This window comes from Ascaphus truei, chromosome 11 (assembly GCF_040206685.1).
Source record: "Ascaphus truei isolate aAscTru1 chromosome 11, aAscTru1.hap1, whole genome shotgun sequence".
NCBI lineage: Eukaryota > Metazoa > Chordata > Amphibia > Anura > Ascaphidae > Ascaphus > Ascaphus truei.
The window spans coordinates 43,168,311-43,186,042 of record NC_134493.1 but is presented as its reverse complement, the minus strand read 5'-3'; the positions used below and the strand labels follow the sequence as shown (position 1 = coordinate 43,186,042).

The 17,732-nt window shown below is 48.5% G+C and overlaps 1 protein-coding gene across 5 annotated transcripts; it reads right to left on the bottom strand.

Annotated features, from left to right (window-relative positions):
* Positions 1-713: 713 nt before the first annotated feature.
* On the bottom strand, positions 714-16,727 carry FBXL18 (F-box and leucine rich repeat protein 18). Of its 5 annotated transcripts, none has more exons than XR_012787409.1 (6): positions 15,836-16,726; positions 14,704-14,901; positions 12,359-13,914; positions 9,980-10,198; positions 6,922-7,137; positions 714-951 (listed from the first exon to the last, which is right to left on the bottom strand). XR_012787409.1 is itself a non-coding variant. In XM_075565926.1 (6 exons), exons 2-6 carry the CDS (start codon positions 15,905-15,907, stop codon positions 6,981-6,983), a joined length of 2,202 nt encoding a protein of 733 aa, XP_075422041.1. In that variant the 5' UTR covers positions 15,908-16,197; positions 16,450-16,727; the 3' UTR covers positions 5,714-6,980. The 5 variants fall into 5 exon arrangements, 3 of the variants coding, with proteins under 3 accessions (XP_075422041.1, XP_075422039.1, XP_075422042.1); XR_012787410.1 differs by lacking the exon at positions 714-951 and adding an exon at positions 2,780-2,912; XM_075565926.1 differs by lacking the exon at positions 714-951 and having other exon boundaries at positions 5,714-7,137; positions 15,836-16,197; positions 16,450-16,727.
* Positions 16,728-17,732: the final 1,005 nt, after the last annotated feature.

The window sequence follows — 17,732 nt, the reverse complement described above, 5'->3', positions numbered from 1 at the left end:
TAAACCTCCAAAGTTTGTTTGCCATGGAAATGTTAAACGTTTAAAATGGTTTATTTAACAATACTTCTACTTGTCCGTCAGCTCAATTTACCCACTGAGCCTCTGTTCTTAGCTCCCCATCACCCGAGGCAAGACTACTCGTTTAAATGCAATAATAATCGTGGCCCCTCTCCATATACTGTACACACAGCTCAAATCCCGATCCATCTGCTGCCTCCTGCATCCACTTCTCTCATGTACTTGCCTCACGTTTTGTTTGAGAACAGTCTGAGATCTGGTATGTTACTCATTTCAATGTCTGTTTTCTTTACAGGCACCTCATCTTCTGTGAACTATTTGTTCCAGTTATTGCTTCCAGACTAAAAAGGAGTATGTGTGTGCGCTGCTTTGCACAGGTTGCAGTAATCCAAATTACTCTCTACACCCCCCAATCCCCCTCCCGCTTCCCACCTCCCCATTCTCTCTACCCCTGGGTTTATATAGAAGACAGATAGAAGATAAGATTAAGAGGCTATTCTCCCCCCCCCCCCCCACACCTCTTTTTGGGAGGGGCGGGGGGGGGGGGGTGTGTGTGTTTTATAGCTATCTGACTCTCCTTCTCTGCCACAAGACTATGTGCATTATGTTTCTGCCCGATACCTAGCCTACCAGATTCAACACTCACTGGCTTTTTTTTATATAGAACATTTTAATAACTCATAGAATGAATGCATTTAAAAGTATAACAAACACCTATTTCATAGGTACATAAGCACGACTCACAAGATTGGATTACAAAAACGCTATGGTACTCGCTCTGTACTAGAAATAAGTGTCCAGTCCGCGCTCTTGCTCTTTAAGGATGTGGAATATTGATTCCTCTCTGATCTTTTGCTGCTCCTGTTGTTCAAGGTGTCTTCCCCCACCTCCAAGATGGATCCCGACGGAGAACTCTGACAGCGATGCCAAGTTCTAAGAAAAAAAGAAAAAACAAGAGCGTACCAAGATAAGAGAAATTAAGTGTATTAAAAGCAATAAAAAATAGTAACCACTTACATGAATAAAAACTTTAATAATCCCCGATCTCGATCGTAACTTCTTTGTTAGGGCATCAAATAGGGTATGCAGGGGCAGTGTCAATCCTCAGAAATCAGTCCCGCGCGCTGTCTCTGTAGCGCTGAAACGCTGTCAGACCTCCACGAGTGTCAGCGTGGTGGAATGCGTAGCGCGCATGCGCAGGAAATTAAGCCCCCTGTAGCTGTCCTTGAGATGCCTGTCCGTTTCAGTTTTGTGATCGTGATCGGAATAAAAACCACTTGTGTGTAAACTGACTATGAGTAGAATATAAGACAGCAAGACCATTTGCGACGCGTTTCGTATACGAAAGTATACTTCATCAGGCAATATCTGGGGCACTTGTTTGGGGTCCTTTATATGTCTGTCCAAATTCGTCATTGGTTGGTACTAACCATTATATTAAATCTGCAGTTCAGTCAATATCCTGCATGTGTGTTTTTTTAATAAATCAGTTCTGTAGTAAGAAAAAATACTTTTAGCATTTTGTTTTTAAAAAAAACAACTTTGAAAGACCAATTTTCTTGTATTCTATTTTAACAGCCATTTGCTAAGGCACTGCCCCTTCATGTCCTGTCACAAGCCCTGGCACACCCCTTTGTCAGCTCTGCCTTCCCTCTAGCACATGTCAGTGCAGGAATGCTCATGAATATTCATGAGCTTCCACTGACAGACAAGCAGATTATAAACAAATCCCAGCTTTTAATATGTCACCAAATTTCGACCTATCAATACATGGAAAACGAATTGAGCTACAGCAATACTGTTCTTTAGGTAATTAGAGATTGCCCACATGAAACTATTGAAGTAAAAAAATAAATGTAAAAAAAAAAAAAAGACTGAACTGCAGCTTTAACCACCTATTATATATTATTAATATATTTTATTCATTCTTTTTTCCCACTTTTGTTTTCCTGTCCCTCTGGTATTTTCCCATTATTCTCCCTTTTTATGTGATAAATGTCTATTATGTGTTGCATTTGTATTTGTTTGTAATGTGTTTGCACAATGTTTTATTTATATTGTTCATATTATTATATATGTGTTTTATCTATTACACTTGTTTATAGGGGGGTTACCTGTTTGTATGACTCTATATGTCTTTATTACTGTGTGGCACTTTTGCTTTCAAGAATAATTATATTTTTTGATCTCCTAAGTGCCACTGAATTAATCTGTTACTATTATTAAACCCATGTCAATAATATGGATTTAAATATGAGAGGGGAGTATTCGTAAGACCAACCACCCCTCTCAACTATCAGTCCAATTGGTTGTTCAGTCATTAGTACCAACCAATGACGAATTTGGACAGACATATAAAGGACCCCAGACAGGTGCCCCAGAAATCGCCTGATGAAGTATACTTTCGTATACGAAACGCGTCGCGAATGGTGTTGCTGTCTTATATTCTACTCATAGTCAGTTTACACACAAGTGGTTTTTATTCCGATCACAAAACTGAAACGGACAGGCTACAGGGGGCTTAATTTCCTGCGCATGCGCGCTACGCATTCCACCACGCTGACACTCGTGGAGGTCTGACAGCGTTACAGCGCTACAGAGACAGCGCGCGGGACTGATTTCTGAGGATTGACACTGCCCCTGCATACCCTATTTGATGCCCTACCAAAGGAGTTACGATCGAGATCGGGGATTATTAAAGTTTTTATTCATGTAAGTGGTTACTATTTTTTATTGCTTGTAATACACTTCATTTCTCTTATTTTGGTGCGCTCTTGTGTTTTCTTTTTTTCTCTGTACTAGAAATGCTGTATTTTATATTATGTTAAAAACCCACAAATGCTACGTTGAACTTCAGTCTTGTGATGCAAATGTCAATGTTTAAAGAGATGTTACTGTATTGTGAAAACAATAAAAAAAGATTGAAAAAAAAGTATAACAAACACCACCCAGGTGCACACACTGGGACTCGCACACTGGGACTCCTAGTCTGTATGCAAAGTTGCAGGTCTCTAGGTTTCATGGTGTTGGAGCGCTCCCACATAAATACTTTTGTGTTCATTTTGGTCTATATTATTTGGGTATCTGATCCCGGCCACCTCCTCCCACCAAATCTATACACAGGGAGAGTTGTTTATAGGGTAGCGGAGGTTTCTATGGCACAAGGGAACTGCAACAGCGCCAGAGATGAAAGGTGAGTACACCTTAGGCTGCGTCCAGAGGGGGGAGCCGCGCTCCTCCGCGCTGACGCTCGCCTGCGCAAGCAGGAGCGATTGCATGAACTAGAAGACGAGCCTGCGTGCGCGATCGGGGGGCGGGGCACTGACGTCACTGGGCCAATAGCCCGCGAAGCACCGACGTCAGCGTCAGGTTCTGCTGTTGGCTGAAAATCCCTGCGCCTCAGCACGCCTGCGGACGCTCGCGGGAGCCCCCTCTCAAGACATCCTCATTGAGGATGACGGGGATCATCGCGGAGCGTCCGGGAGGCTCAGTGCTGACTGTCCTATGGACGAAGCCTTAGGGTATATATAATCTCTCTTTGGTACTATTATGTAACCACCCTTGAGAAAGGCTGTCTCTTCAGCCAAAACATTGGATTTATGGCTCAATACAGTGTTCTCTTTTTTTTTTTTTTTTTGCATTAAGTACTCTTTCTTGGTGGACTTTGGCTACACGTTGAGACGCTGGCAGGGAGCACAGACAGTATACTCGTTCCAACTTTCAACTTCAATAAGAGTGCTCCAGCAACCCCTTTTATTCACTTGGCGACACCAGCCCGTGCGGAGCTCACTCAGATGGAATTACAAGGTGCAGGGCTCTCTCTGAGACGCTTTCTCAGGAAAAGCAGAATTCACTCTCAGTCATTGCGTTTTCCAAAATAAATCAAATACACCCCCGCTCCCCCCCCCCCGCTTTCCCCACCTGCAGAGGACGAGAAGACAACATCATCACCTTTTCCAGGGACAATCTGCAACACCGTTACAAGGTCTGAAACAGTTTCTGCTGACCTGAGGTTTGTTTGTTTATTTATCTAGCGTAGGAGTGACCAACCCCATTCCTCAAGGGCTACCAACTGGTCAGGTTTTAAGGCAATCCCTGCTTCAGGACAGGTGACTCAGTCTGTTTCAACACAGGTGGCTCAGTTTCTGCTTCAGCACACGTGGCTCAATCATTGACTGAACCACCTGTGCTGAAGCAGGGATGTCCTTAAAACCTGACCTGTTGGCCCTTGAGGATTGGAGTTGGCCACTCCTGTAAGCATTTTGTTTAATACTAGTGAAGGAGGGCCCCCCTTACAAACAATGGCAAAAAAAACCACCGTCGGGAAACTTATTAAATATATTCTGGGTTAATTCTAATCCTCCCGGGACCATTTCACTATGAAAGTGTGGTGAAGGTTGTGGTCACCTCTTCCACACAACTCCAGTGTGGGTTAACCCTTTCGTGCCTGCCAAAAGGGAGCTGGCACCAAAAAGGGGCGTCAGCAAAGGATTGGAGGTCGCGTTAGAAAGGCTTTATACAGCAATGGGAACGGCCTGGACGCCCGGTGGTAGTAACACTGCCGTGCGGTCGTAGGCCGGGTGCAGCATGGACACTCCAATCTGACCACACAGCTCTATGGGCTGCACAGATCTGTAATACACAGCCACTCTAGGCAATCTGTAATCTCATTTAACGGCCCGGTACCTTATTTAGGGAAAATGTAGAGCAAGACACTGCAGCGGGGACGTGTAAAGAACAGAATGCGAAAATAGCGGCAGCGAAACGCGTGGCGGAAATCACAGACAGGCCAACTGCCCGCATGCACGTGCCATCCAACACAGGAACCAGGCACATCAGGGGATTGGCAGCAATTAAATCTACGCACGCGCACACAAACAAAAACCGGGAACCCTTTTATTTTTCGGCACATCTTGCACAAAAATCACTCCATTTTCATGAAAAGGTGAGAAATTAGAAGTGTCACAATAGATTTTTACGTGTAAGAATGATTTGATAAATCTAATAAATATTATTTGGAATTGACATTAGATTACAACAATTTAACACATTTAAGAGCTACGAAGAAAAAACTCCTAGTTCTAGTTTAATGAACAGGAACCTCCCGCAGTGTATCTGGGACTCTGACATCATACAGTGACATCACTTTAGTTAACAGTTCATTGTTTACATTGTGCTTCGTATACAGCGTTAATGTACACGAGCACTTTTTCATGGGGATTGAGCGAGAAATATACAAGATATTAAGAAAAAACAACGTTTTTTTCCCCCGCGCACACAAGCACGGTGACGGTCTTTTACAAGAAGGATACAGAGCACTCGGTCACAATGTAATAAACAATCCCAAGGATAGACACGTGGGAAACTCAGCAGGGCTCAGGAATGGACGTGGGTGCGAGAAAAGGATGAGATGTTCCAATGTATCCCTATATAGGAGGAACACTTTCTACAGACAAATGTTTCTATTTATACACATACATATGAGATATCATTGGATAATGTGTTTTTTCTTTGCCTTTCTCTAAATCAAAATACTGTAATTCCAAATATAGAAGAAGCAACAACTGTCTTCTACATTTAACATGGGTTAAACTTCATGGACATGTCTTTTTTTCAACCTCATCTACTATGTCACTATATTTATACACACAGTGTGTCACCCGTGCAGCACAAATAACCAAACCGCACACGGACCCCATATCTACACACAGAGTTTATTACACACACAAACTGTAAGAACCACACCTACACATACAAGTTAAGATGCATTTATAACGTCACATAAGTCTCCCATGCCCCCGTCTATGTTGTACGCTGTGGGTTAGAGCAGGGATGGTCAACTCCAGGCCTCAAGGGCCACCAACAGGTCAGGTTTTCAGAATATCCCTGCTATAGCACAGGCGGCTCAGTCAGTGGCTTTGTCTTCGACCGAGCCTCTGATTGAGCCGCCTGTGCTGAAGCTGGGGCTGATTGAGCCACCTGTGCTAAAGCAGGGATATCCTGAAAACCTGACCCGTTGGTGGCCCTTGAGGACTGGAGTTGCCCACCCCTGGTTTAGAGGGTCCTAGCATTCACTCAGAACAGATGGCTGCATGTAATAGTAATAGCTCTGCTCAGCCAGCTGGCTGCGGTGATCCTGTACTTCTGCGCTCTAGTGTAAATGTTGCAGAAGAGAACGTGTAATTAACACCGGTGCCAAAAAAAAAGTATTTAAAGAAAATAAGCGCATTATTAAGATCTGGGAAATGTGCAGTAGTCAGGAAGCAGTCTGCTCAGCACTCCATGTGCAGCAGGAAGACCCAGAGGGTGACATTCACTCTGCCAACCTTCTGCTCATGCCCACTGTATGTGCCCATTACACGAGGGGGGGAGGGGGGGTCGAGTGGCCCCATTAGTTTAATTTAAAATGTGTAAGAGCCAGATTTGCCACCTGGAGGAGGACAGGTCCCAGCCCACCGTATCAGGGACTCCTCACATGATGCACTCATGCTGAACATGTGTTAGTGTGCACCAGGAGAAGTCCTGTCTCCACCCTACAGCTTCTACATGTAGAACATGCCCCCCAATGGCTCCCCTACAAGACCAACCAAGAGCACAGTCCCACCTTGCAGTATCAGTTAGAAAACAGCGGGGGTTTGGGAGGTATGGGGGCGGTCCGAAGAATTATTTGGGATTTTCACTGAAGATGGCAAAGCTTGCGAGGGTTGCAAGTGTGCAGTGAGACTTAGCATTGCTATATACTGCGTGTTTAGAACGGTCATAAATATTACATTCTGCTCTGAAATCAGCGTTAGCGCGTGAATAGTCCCGCACAGCAGGCTCCCCCAGTGCCGCTTTGTGTCACCTTGTATCCCCAGCCTGCGCGTGCGTGACGTGCGTTTGTGATAATGAAATCCCTCTCACCCAGAAGCAGCCCTGAGCTTCCCACACGCCCAGCCCCCTCGGAGACATCGCGCCGGCCGTCACCACCATAGGTTTAGGGGCTCCTCCGCCACTCTGCTTTTAAAGAGGGTGATTTCATCCAGGTGCATCATGGGTACATCTCGGATCACGTCGGTCAAGCCCTCGTGCAGCAGGGGGAAAATAACCACGTTGAGTGCCGGCCGCTCGGGGAGGAAACTGGAAGAGAGACGGGATATGGACACTGAACAAGGGACGACCAATCCGCCCTCTCCTCTCCCACCTGAGCTACTGTAACCGTCTACTAACTGGGTTCCCAGCTTTCTCTTCTGAGAGATTGGAAAAGCTACATGAACCTTCCCCAGTCACCCCGCCTCAGCGGGAACGGCACCACTTCACAAAAGCCATATTAATGTCCCAAAGTAACGCACTCACTGGTCACCGCGCTGCGCCTCACCTCAAGATTCGATTTTAAAAACCACCACGCTCTCTGCTACGTATGGACAACCCTAAAGCACGTGTATACAATGTGGATTCCCATCACCCTGATTGTACAAGATATCCCCCCTTTTGCATATCTTCTGCCCTTATCCTTGAATTGTATAATACCCTACTACGCCAAGCTGACATAAGACAGGGGGGCTCAACTCCCGTTCAAGATGCCCCCCCCCCCCCAATTGGTCACGTTTTCAGGATATCTCAGCTTCAGCACAGGTGGCTCAATCAGAGGCCAAGTCGAAGGCTGTGCGTCTGGTTGAGCCACCTGTGCTGAAGCTGGGACTGATTGAGCCACCTGTCCTGAAACTGGGATATCCTGAAAACCTGACCTGTTTGGGGGGGGGGGAGGGCGGGTGGCTTGAGGACTGGAGTTGTGCAGCTCAATGACGATATGAAAGGATGATCTAGAATTGCTTGTGCCAAGATCTGGGTTACAGCACAGCCCATTAATAGACGCAAGAAGACTGAATATTACATATGGCAATGAACACGGCAGCCACAGAGACCATGTACCAGGTACCAGGGCCGCCAGCCGTCCCATCTGCAAGGGGGCTACACACGTGCATGTCAACATGATGGGAGCACACAGTTAATGCATCAAGTGGCTTATGCCAAATGCACGGTCACTGGAGCGACAACAGCTTTACATGCATCAAAAAGTGTAATACTCAAGATTGAGAGTCTTATCATAAAAACATTAGAGAACTTCCCAGATCTCCAGTGAGGAAACAGCCAGCGTTGAGAAGCTTTTGCAGTCCCCGTCACAACCCGCTCAGAAGATTGTACCAGCTAATAGATGATTGCATGAACAACATAGTCCGAGAGCTGCTCGGTAACTCACGCCAGCGTAACAACCCAACAAGACAGGAACCTTAAAGCAAAGAATCGCACGGCGAAACACTTTATCCTTTATCAATTGAAACCCCCCCCCTGACATGTGAAGCAATTTTCTGCAGGCACTGAACAGGCAAAATGATCTGTAACCCAAGTGTCAGGAGGACAGACGTAGGTGCAGCTTCGCCTGGCCTGAGTTTGGTAACGGCTGATAGTTTGTGTTACTTAAAAGACCATCTGCAAAAAAAAAACAGAGCGGTCTCGACCAGGGACAGGGTGTTAATCAGAGGGCTTTACAGCAGCCAGACAGAAACTCTTTGTAGTAAGGAGACCAGGAATTAAGAAAGGTCGTTCTAAAGCAGGGGTGCCCAAATCCAGTCCTCAAGAGCTGTGGTACCAAAAGGTCAGGTTTTCAGGATATCCCTGCTTCAGCACAAGTGGCTCAATCAGTCCCAGCTTCAGCACAGGTGGTGCAGTCTTCGACAGCTACCTGTGCTGAAGCAGGGATATCCTGAAAACCTGACCTGTTGGTAGCTCCCGAGCACTGGAGTTGGCAACCTGTGTTCTAAAGCAGGCGTGCTCAATTCCAGTCCTTACACGCTTCCCCACCAACAGGCCAGGTTTTCAGTATATCACAGCTTCAGCACAGGTTGCACAGGTCATAGAATGAGCCTCTGATTGAGCCACCTGCTGTGAAGCAAGGACTGGTTGAGTCACCTGTGCTGAAGCAGGGATATCCTGAAAACCTGACTTGTTGGGGGGCTCGAGGATTGGCGTTGAGTGCCCCCTGTTCTAAAGAACGCAGTCCCAGCCCTAATGAAACGCAGCTGCCCGGCGCCGGTGACGTTAGCTGTAGCCAAGCGACAGTACCCCCTTCGGCAGTCCGAATAAAACCCGTTTCCCTACGCAGCGGGACGCTGACCCGAGATGGGACCAGTATTGGGATATTACTCGCGTTTCCCCTTTCAAGATAATATTTACTTCAGCCCCATCGGACCAACGTGCTGCATTAACCGGGCACTGAAGGGGTTAATGACAGCCTGATTGGAAGGGTTGTTGAGACTTTTACAGGAATGTCCCTGTGAGCGCGGAAATGCCCGAGACCTGCAGGTATATGATCGCAGTGTGATCAGCGTGTCAAGACTGCCCCCTATTGGACACGTATTGTAACGAGAGCTCTGACAGTTCCGTTGTACCCATCCCATTCCTGTCCAAACCAAGCAGCTAAGACTCGGCTCCCCGGTCACTTGTCCAGAGTAAAACCTCTGTGTGACCTCTGCCGAGGTGGAGTTAGTGCAGGGGTGGGCAACTCCAGTCCTCAGGGGCCACCAACAGGTCAGGTTATCAGAATATCCCTGCTTCAGCACAGGTGGCGTAGTCAGTGGCTCAGTCTTCAACTGCACCACCTGTGCTGACGCAGGGATATCCTGGAAACCTGAGCTGATGGTGGCTCTTGGGGACTGCAGTTGGCCGCCCCTGAGTTAGGGGAATGTCGGCCAAGTTGGCAGAGAGGAACAGAGAGTGTCTGTCTCCAACCGGCATCAAGACGATGGAACCGCCGGGAGCCCCAACATACCGGCTACCAGCATTCACTGTACAAAGGAAAGTAGGGAAGACAGAGCCAGATCTGTACGTACCTCCATATAACAGTACTGGAGCCTGTGCAGATAGGGGTATACATACCTCCATAAAGCAGTACTGGAGCATGTGCAGATTGGGGTGTACGAACCTCCGTATAACACACTGCTGCAGGCTCCTGCATGCGGTCAGAGTCTCCCCAGTGAACATGTGACACATCACAAGGTCCCGGCAGGAACGGAGGAATGACATCAGTGCGTCTGGCTGGAAGCTGCCGCTGCGGGACACGATGCACAGACGCTGCAGGGACGCGCACTGACTCAGAGCCACGAAGAACTGACCGTTGGCAGGAAAGTACGGCTGCTCCAGTCTGGGAAGGAAACACGAGTTACAGGACAGCAACGAGACACGGCCGGTGCTCAGCGACGAGACGCGGCCGGCGCCCCGCGACAGCAACAAGACGCGGCCGGCGCTCAGCGACAAGACGCGGACAGCGCCCCGCGACAGCAACGAGACACGGCCGGTGCTCAGCGACGAGACGCGGCCGGCGCCCCGCGACAGCAACAAGACGCGGCCGGCGCTCAGCGACAAGACGCGGACAGCGCCCCGCGACAGCAACAAGACGCAGCCAGCGCCCCGCGACAGCAACAAAACGCGGCCGGCGCCCCGCGACAGCAACGAGACGCGGCCGGCGCCCCGCGACAGCAACGAGACGCGGCCGGCGCCCCGCGACAGCAACGAGACGCGGCCGGCGCCCCGCGACAGCAACGAGACGCGGCCGGCGCTCAGCGACAAGACGCGGCCGGCGCCCCGCGACAGCAACAAGACGCGGCCGGCGCCCCGCGACAGCAACAAGACGCGGCCGGCGCCCCGCGACAGCAACAAGACGCGGCCGGCGCACCGCGACAGCAACAAGACGCGGCCGGCGCCCCGCGACAGCAACAAGACGCGGCCGGCGCCCCGCGACAGCAATGAGACGCGGTCGGCGCCCCGCGACAGCAAGCAGCCGGCACAACGTGCAGTATTACTAATGACAGTGATATGTTTAGGTTGTGATACCTTTCAGTGAACCAAGAGAATTTTCCATAGATTAAGTTATACTGTAATATAACTACTGAAAGTTATCACAACCCACTACGGAAGTTGCTTTTCTCTAGGAACAAAACCGCTACTAACTTTGAAGTACATCAGTGAAACCTGAGCGATTGCGTTTTACTTTAGTATTTTTAATTAATCAAATCCTAAAACAAAAACTTAACGTTTTTAAGGCGACAGCATTTTTCTGAACCTGAAACCTCATTAATTATTACATTGTTTCTTCTTTTGTTTCGACATTAAATGTGCCATACCAAAAAGGACAGTGAAGGGGTTAATATAGCGTTTGTTAACCAAAATGTAGTATTTTTCCTGGTTACCATGGGGAACGCCAGGGCAGCACACCCATAACGGGCCCAGGTCCCTCCCCGGTACAAAATGTCCAATATAGTGCGCTACTCAAATGGCTAAAAGGGGAGGACCGACAGGACAACCAAAGAAACAATAATCCAACAAATAGACAAAAAATAATAAAAGGGAAGAGAAGAAAGATGGAGAACAACTACGTGTGTGTTACGTTTCACACTCTTCCAGTTCTTTAAGGCAATAGTAAGGTATCAGGCGCGATATTGAGCGGATGACGGGACCGGGTCGAGCTGCAGACACGACCCCCTCGCGATCTCTGTCCCAGTCGGCGACCTTGCATTCTCACGGCATCTCACCGTGCAGTCTGCGCATGCGTCGGCAGGAATTCTTCCCAATGCACAGTACGACCTCTTCGTCTGAGCTGGATACCTCTCCACTCAACAACCCGGAGACCCAGAGGTGGTGTGGGCTGCGCTCTTTAAAAATGGAGAGAATCCCACACCTTCATCTGGGCCCCGAGTTGTTGAGTGGAGAGGTACCCAGCTGATACTGAGCCCTGAGACAGGGCATACGGTGCATTGTGAAGCATTCCTACTGACACGCATGCGCAGACTGCACGGCGAGACACCGTGAGGGCAAAAACGCCGGACGTAGCTGGGTGAGAACGAGACGGGGTCGTGTCTGCAGCTTGACCAAGGACTCCGTCCCGTCACAAGCTTGATATCACACCACATAGCTTACTATTGCCTTAAAGAACTGGAAAGTGTCAGAGACAATGGTATGCTTTGCAATACAGTTTACTTGAAACATAATAGACTACTGGTCGTCCTCTTTCTTCTCTTATTATTTTGTCGCTACTGTTTGTCTGTCCTTCCCTTTGAGCAGCGCACTGTATTGGACTTTCTATATTCCTTTGTGGAAGGCATCTTTTAGCGCTGCACCAGGTGTGCTATAATTCATTACAGTTGCTGCAAAGTCACTGGTATTTTTGTTTCATTCACTTGTATATCACTGTCACGTGTATTATATATTCTATACACATATACATGTTATCAGTAGAGTAGCACAAATAGTTACGTTTCACCCTCCCAGGTACAACCTGTGCACACTGATCTCGCTGCAGCCTCACCTCAGGTCTCTAAGCTGCCTGCAATGCTTCAGCATCTCGCACAGGGACGTCATGTACACCACTTTCCCCATCATGCCCAGGTTTGCCAGAGACAGCGTGCGCAGCTGCTGGCATCTCAGGCCGATGCTGACTAACCCGGAGCCTGTGAGGATCCCCGGCAGCTGAGCCAGTGTCAGGCTGTGCAGGAATCCCAGCTGGCTGATAGCTGCCACCTCTGGGTCCCCCACACACTGCGAGCGGACGCAAGGTGGGAGAGAGTTGCGGATCGCCGGCTCGTTCCGTGGCATCGCTGAGGAGAAGCTGGAACCAATCAGCTCCAAGTGCTCTAGAACAGGGCTGCCCTCGAGAAGGCTCCAGAACACAGAGGAGAACTTGGAATCATCCTGCTCCGATGGGATTCTGGGATACGTCTGCAGGCCAACCCGGACCTTCTTACCAAACCCAAGGGGTGCAGTGCCGGGAGCAGACGGTCCCGAGCACGGATGGGAGAGCTTGTCTGTGGTCCTAGAGATATCTGCTATGGCGCACACTGGCAGAGCTAAAGACTGTAAGTGCCGGAGCTGCGATAGGATCTCACATAGATGCCTCTCCGAGCTCTCCGAGCTGTGGTGATGGGCAGCGGAGAGGTTTAAATGTGCCAGGTTGGGGCAGGCAGTCACCAGGGTGTCCAAAATGCTGCCATCAATATCATCCTCTGCCTTCCGGAAGAGCAGGTCAGGGCTCAGGCAGTAGGGGCAGCCGCTCAGGTTCAGGCTGACCAGGCTTCTGCAGTCCCTCCCGCCGTTAATAACTCTCTGGGTGAGCTGCCCACCAGAGATAGTGCAGCGGCTGAAGCTGAAGTAGGACGGGCGGCTGAACTTCATTTGCTGGAGCAGAGAGGACCCGTTCAACCAAGACTTGGGCAGCTGGAAGGCCTCCAGCGACACGTTCCTAACCATGGAGTCCAAAAGGTTTTTAGAGGCCCTGCTGTCTGCCAAACTGCCTGGGACAGATATTAGAAAGGCTCGGAGATTCTCAGGAGTCCGGTCACTGAGAACTGCCAAGTATAACCGGACCACCTCCTGGTTAACGTAGCCGGGGGCCAGCCGGGCGTAGAAAAGCCGCAGGTTCTGGTAATGGGGGACATTGCTCTCTCCCACCATCAGCTGCCCGGACAGCAGCGTCCCTTCACGTGTCCTGTCCAGGACCTCAAAGTATAGCAGCAACTTTTCGAGGCTAGTGCAACAAGGCACCACTCCGTAGGATGGAGTGAAAAGGGTCTGCTTCAGCTCACGCACGCGGCTCAGAGTGGCTTTGCATTCACTACTCAGCTGCCCGGCATCAAAGCCCGGCCTGACGTCGATAGCCAGTGAGCATAGGTGCTGCAGGTCAAACAGCAGCTTGGAGAGACGTAGGGAGGTCAGAGAGCAACCGGACATGTCCAGCCTGACCAGTCTTTTGCAACGTGTCACCAGATCCACAGTGGGGGAAGACAGCCAGTAGCAGCCACTCATGTCCAGCACCTTGATCTCTCTCCCGACCTCTCGCAGCATCTGTTTCACCCGCTCATCGCTGGCCTGTAAAAGGAGAGCAGGAGCATCATGTAAATACTCACACACCACTGCCATTTATTTTTCTTACACAGGATTTAAGAGCAGGGGGTCCCGAGGAGCTGAACCCCGTTAATTTCAGCTCCGGTGACCCCCTGCTCCCAGAGCCACTTACCTCCGTAGGGGGTGCCGGTAACAGCTCGGACTCGCTAGCATGGATCAGGTATTGGCCACTTTTCAAAGCTCCCACATCCAGCGGGGCAATCGGCAGCCGTGACATCATCCGGCGCGACTTCCTATTGGCCCACGTGACGCGGTAGCTTTAAAAAGCAGAGATACCAGCACCCCCCTCGGAGATATCTCTGGAAGCAGGTGGCCCCCGGAGCTTAAATTAATGGAGGTTCGGCTCCAGAGACCCCCTGCTTCCATCCTAAATAGAAAATAATAATTATTTTTTTTTTAAAAAAGCAATGGATTGCCTATTTAATGGTACAACTAGCACGCAACATACAATGAAGCAGAAAAGAAAGAAGACCCAGTCTGTATTTAAGATCGATCCCGCGGTCTTTACACCGAAAGAAAACGTCTATAATTATATATATATATATATAAAAAAAAATACACTTCAGCATTTTAATCACAAAAAGAAAGCAGGTGAAATGCAAGTTAAGCGAGAATGTAAAGAGGAAAAAACATTATAATGTCACCATGATATGAAATGACCGAGGCAAAGGGGAGTTCATCTGTGGCCAGAGGTGGCCATCAGCAACCACACTAATTGTCCAAGCATATGCCCTGTGTAATGGATGTGCTGACCTGATACTCTTTGTGCAGGATCACCCTTTGGGCGAGGCTCTTGTCCAGACACAGAGATGCAAGTTTGCGGCACGTCCTTTTGACATTGAGGATGAGGTCTGTGCTGGGGACATAGCTCAGTATGTGTAGCAGGATTTCATCCGAGAACTCGTTTGGGTTAAAGCAGTAAGGTCCCTCTGTGTCGTCCTTAATCTGCCCCTGGGGAGGGAGGAGAATCACATGTGAGAAGTCACTAAGGCGCCAACCCCACAACACTTCCCAAACTCTAATGGCAGCGGTGAGCCGTGGATTCCACCACTGACTGCATGCATTGCATATTTTAACCCAATTACTCATTGCTGGTGATCTTACATGATAAATCAGGAATAATGAGCAATAAACAGACCAGAAAAATCTGACACAATATCAAAACACAATATAAAAGGTAAAAAAAAAAACCTAGCTACAAAACAGACTTTTTTACCTTGATATTATACGTATTAGATTTTTCTAGATACAGTACATGTTGTCTGTATACTATTGTGATCATTTGCGTTTGTGCTGTTATCTCACAGCAATGCTGCATTGGATTCAATATACCGCTAAGATTTATTTAGTGTTGGTATTTTTTGGACTGTTACTTGCTCGTTCTTTCTGATTTATGGTATTTTTGGGAGAGAATTAGAGATGCCACCATTTTTCATATATATATATATATATTTTTTTTTGTAATGTTAATTCTTATTTCTTATATTTGGTGATCTTACACTTGCATTGTATGTGTATTTCACACCATCGGAATATATTCTGTGCAGTGTGCACATAAGGACAGAAGTAATCAGACCAGACACTGTCACACATTGTGGTGTAATCCAGGGGTGCGCGGCGCTTACAGAGGCCCTAGACTCTTCCCCCAAAGCATTTAAATTAAATGACTCTGCTCATTATGACAGAAGGTCAGTAAAGTCTGAAGTAGGACAGATCACACACTGCTCACCAGTAATTGTACAGCGCAGTGTTGGTGTTTGTAACATTCACCTACTGAGATGCAGGCAGGGTGAGTGTGCAAGCTAGGTGTGAAAGTGCTCAATCGCCCTCTGTGCTACCACAAGACCACAGCCTGTTCCACCTCACACAGAGGAGCAAGGCTCACCTCAGCAGAGTAGCTGGACATGTCCTGCTGTGGAGGAGGGAGCGGATCTCCTGGGGTGATAGGAGAAAACATCTGGTATCAGCAGTACCAGGATCTGCAGAGTTGTGTGTGTGCACATGGGGGTTTCACAGCCTTGCAACAGCAGCACACAGGACCATGCCCACTCACACCATCCCTCTCCTGCACACACACCCCTGTCCCTCTCCTGTTCACTCCTACACACACACACACACCTTCCTACACTTACACACCTGTGCCTCTCCTGCATTCACACACCTTCATGCACTCACACCCTCTTGCCTCTCCTGCAAACTCACACACCTTGCAGCACTCGCACCCCTGTGCCTCCTGCACTCACACACCTTCCTGCACTAACTCCATCCCTGTCTTTCACACACTCACATCAGTCCCTCTCCTGCGCACTCACACTCCCCTCCACACTCACTCTGTCCCTCTCCTGTTCACTTCTACACACACCTTCCTGCATTTACACCCCCGTGCCTGTCCTGCACACTCACATCTTTATGCACTCGCACCCCTGAGCCTCTCCTGCACACACCTTCCTGCACTCGCACCCCTATGCCTCCTGAACTCACACACCTTCCTGCACACACCCGTGCCTCTCCTGCACTCACACACCTTCCTGCACACACCCGTGCCTCTCCTGCACTAACTCCATTCCTGTCCTTCACACTAACTCTCTCCTGCACACACAATCACTCCGTCCCTATCCTGTACACCCCTTTACACTCCCCTGTCCTTTACACTCACGTATCCTTTACACTCAAACCGCCCGTCCTGCACACCCACACCGACCCTGCACATTCACACTGCCCCTATCCCTCACACTCCCCTACACACTGCACTCCGCACTTGCGCCACAGTGCAGCTACCTGCTGCCCTAACGGTTCACTTCCGGCGCCGGATACACCCTACTTCCGGTCGCTTCCTGCCGCCATGTTGGTGCAGGTCTGACATACTTGTCTGCTGCCAATGTTGAGAAAGGCAGAGATGTTCCACCCTCCCAATATCACATTCACAGTGCCTGACAAGGAGTCTCCACATACCCTGCAGCAGCACATGATATTTGGTACCAGTTATAGGAACAGTGAACTCGCCCTACAGACATGTCCAGTGTGGTGAGGCAGTGTACAGCATCAGGAGGAAGCCTGGCTCAAAAGCAGTCACTCATTTTAGGCCGGGTCCCCCCTCCTTCATTGGAAGAACGCATCTAATCACCATCATAAACCTCACAGGAGTCCCACTATCATTGTATTACTATGTCACCCTCTCCACCCACTATGTTCTCATTGAAATAACCCAAGTAACTTGGACAGCTCATCCACTTCTCCCTCAAATTAAGACTGAACAGACCAGATAAGTTAAGATTGGTACTTGTAAAGAAGCAAAACCCCGAGATCTGACCCTTATTTTTGTTTCTTTAATGTATGATCGTTAATCATTGAAAGTTACAGATGAGGTTAAAAAAAAGACATGCGTACATCAAGTTCAACCTATGCTAAATTTAGACGACAGATACTATATCCTTAAGTACAGTGATCCAGACTAAGGCAAACAAAAAAAAACCCCCAGTGACAAATCATCCAATGATATCTCATAAGGGGAAAAATAAATTCCTACCGACTCCCAAGAATTGGCAATCAGATTACTCCCTGGATCAACATCCTTCCTATTATCACTTAGAAAAGGTATACAGGGATATACCTAATTTTTAAAGTGACAATACAGTTTGCATTCTTTATTTATTTTTAACAGATGCAGCAGCAGCTTAGCTTTAAGGAAATGTATTTACCAACCAATTTGCCGGTCAATTAGTTTTCCCGTGATCAATCGGCCAAGATCACGTTTTCTAGGGTTCATAATATGGCTGCCTATC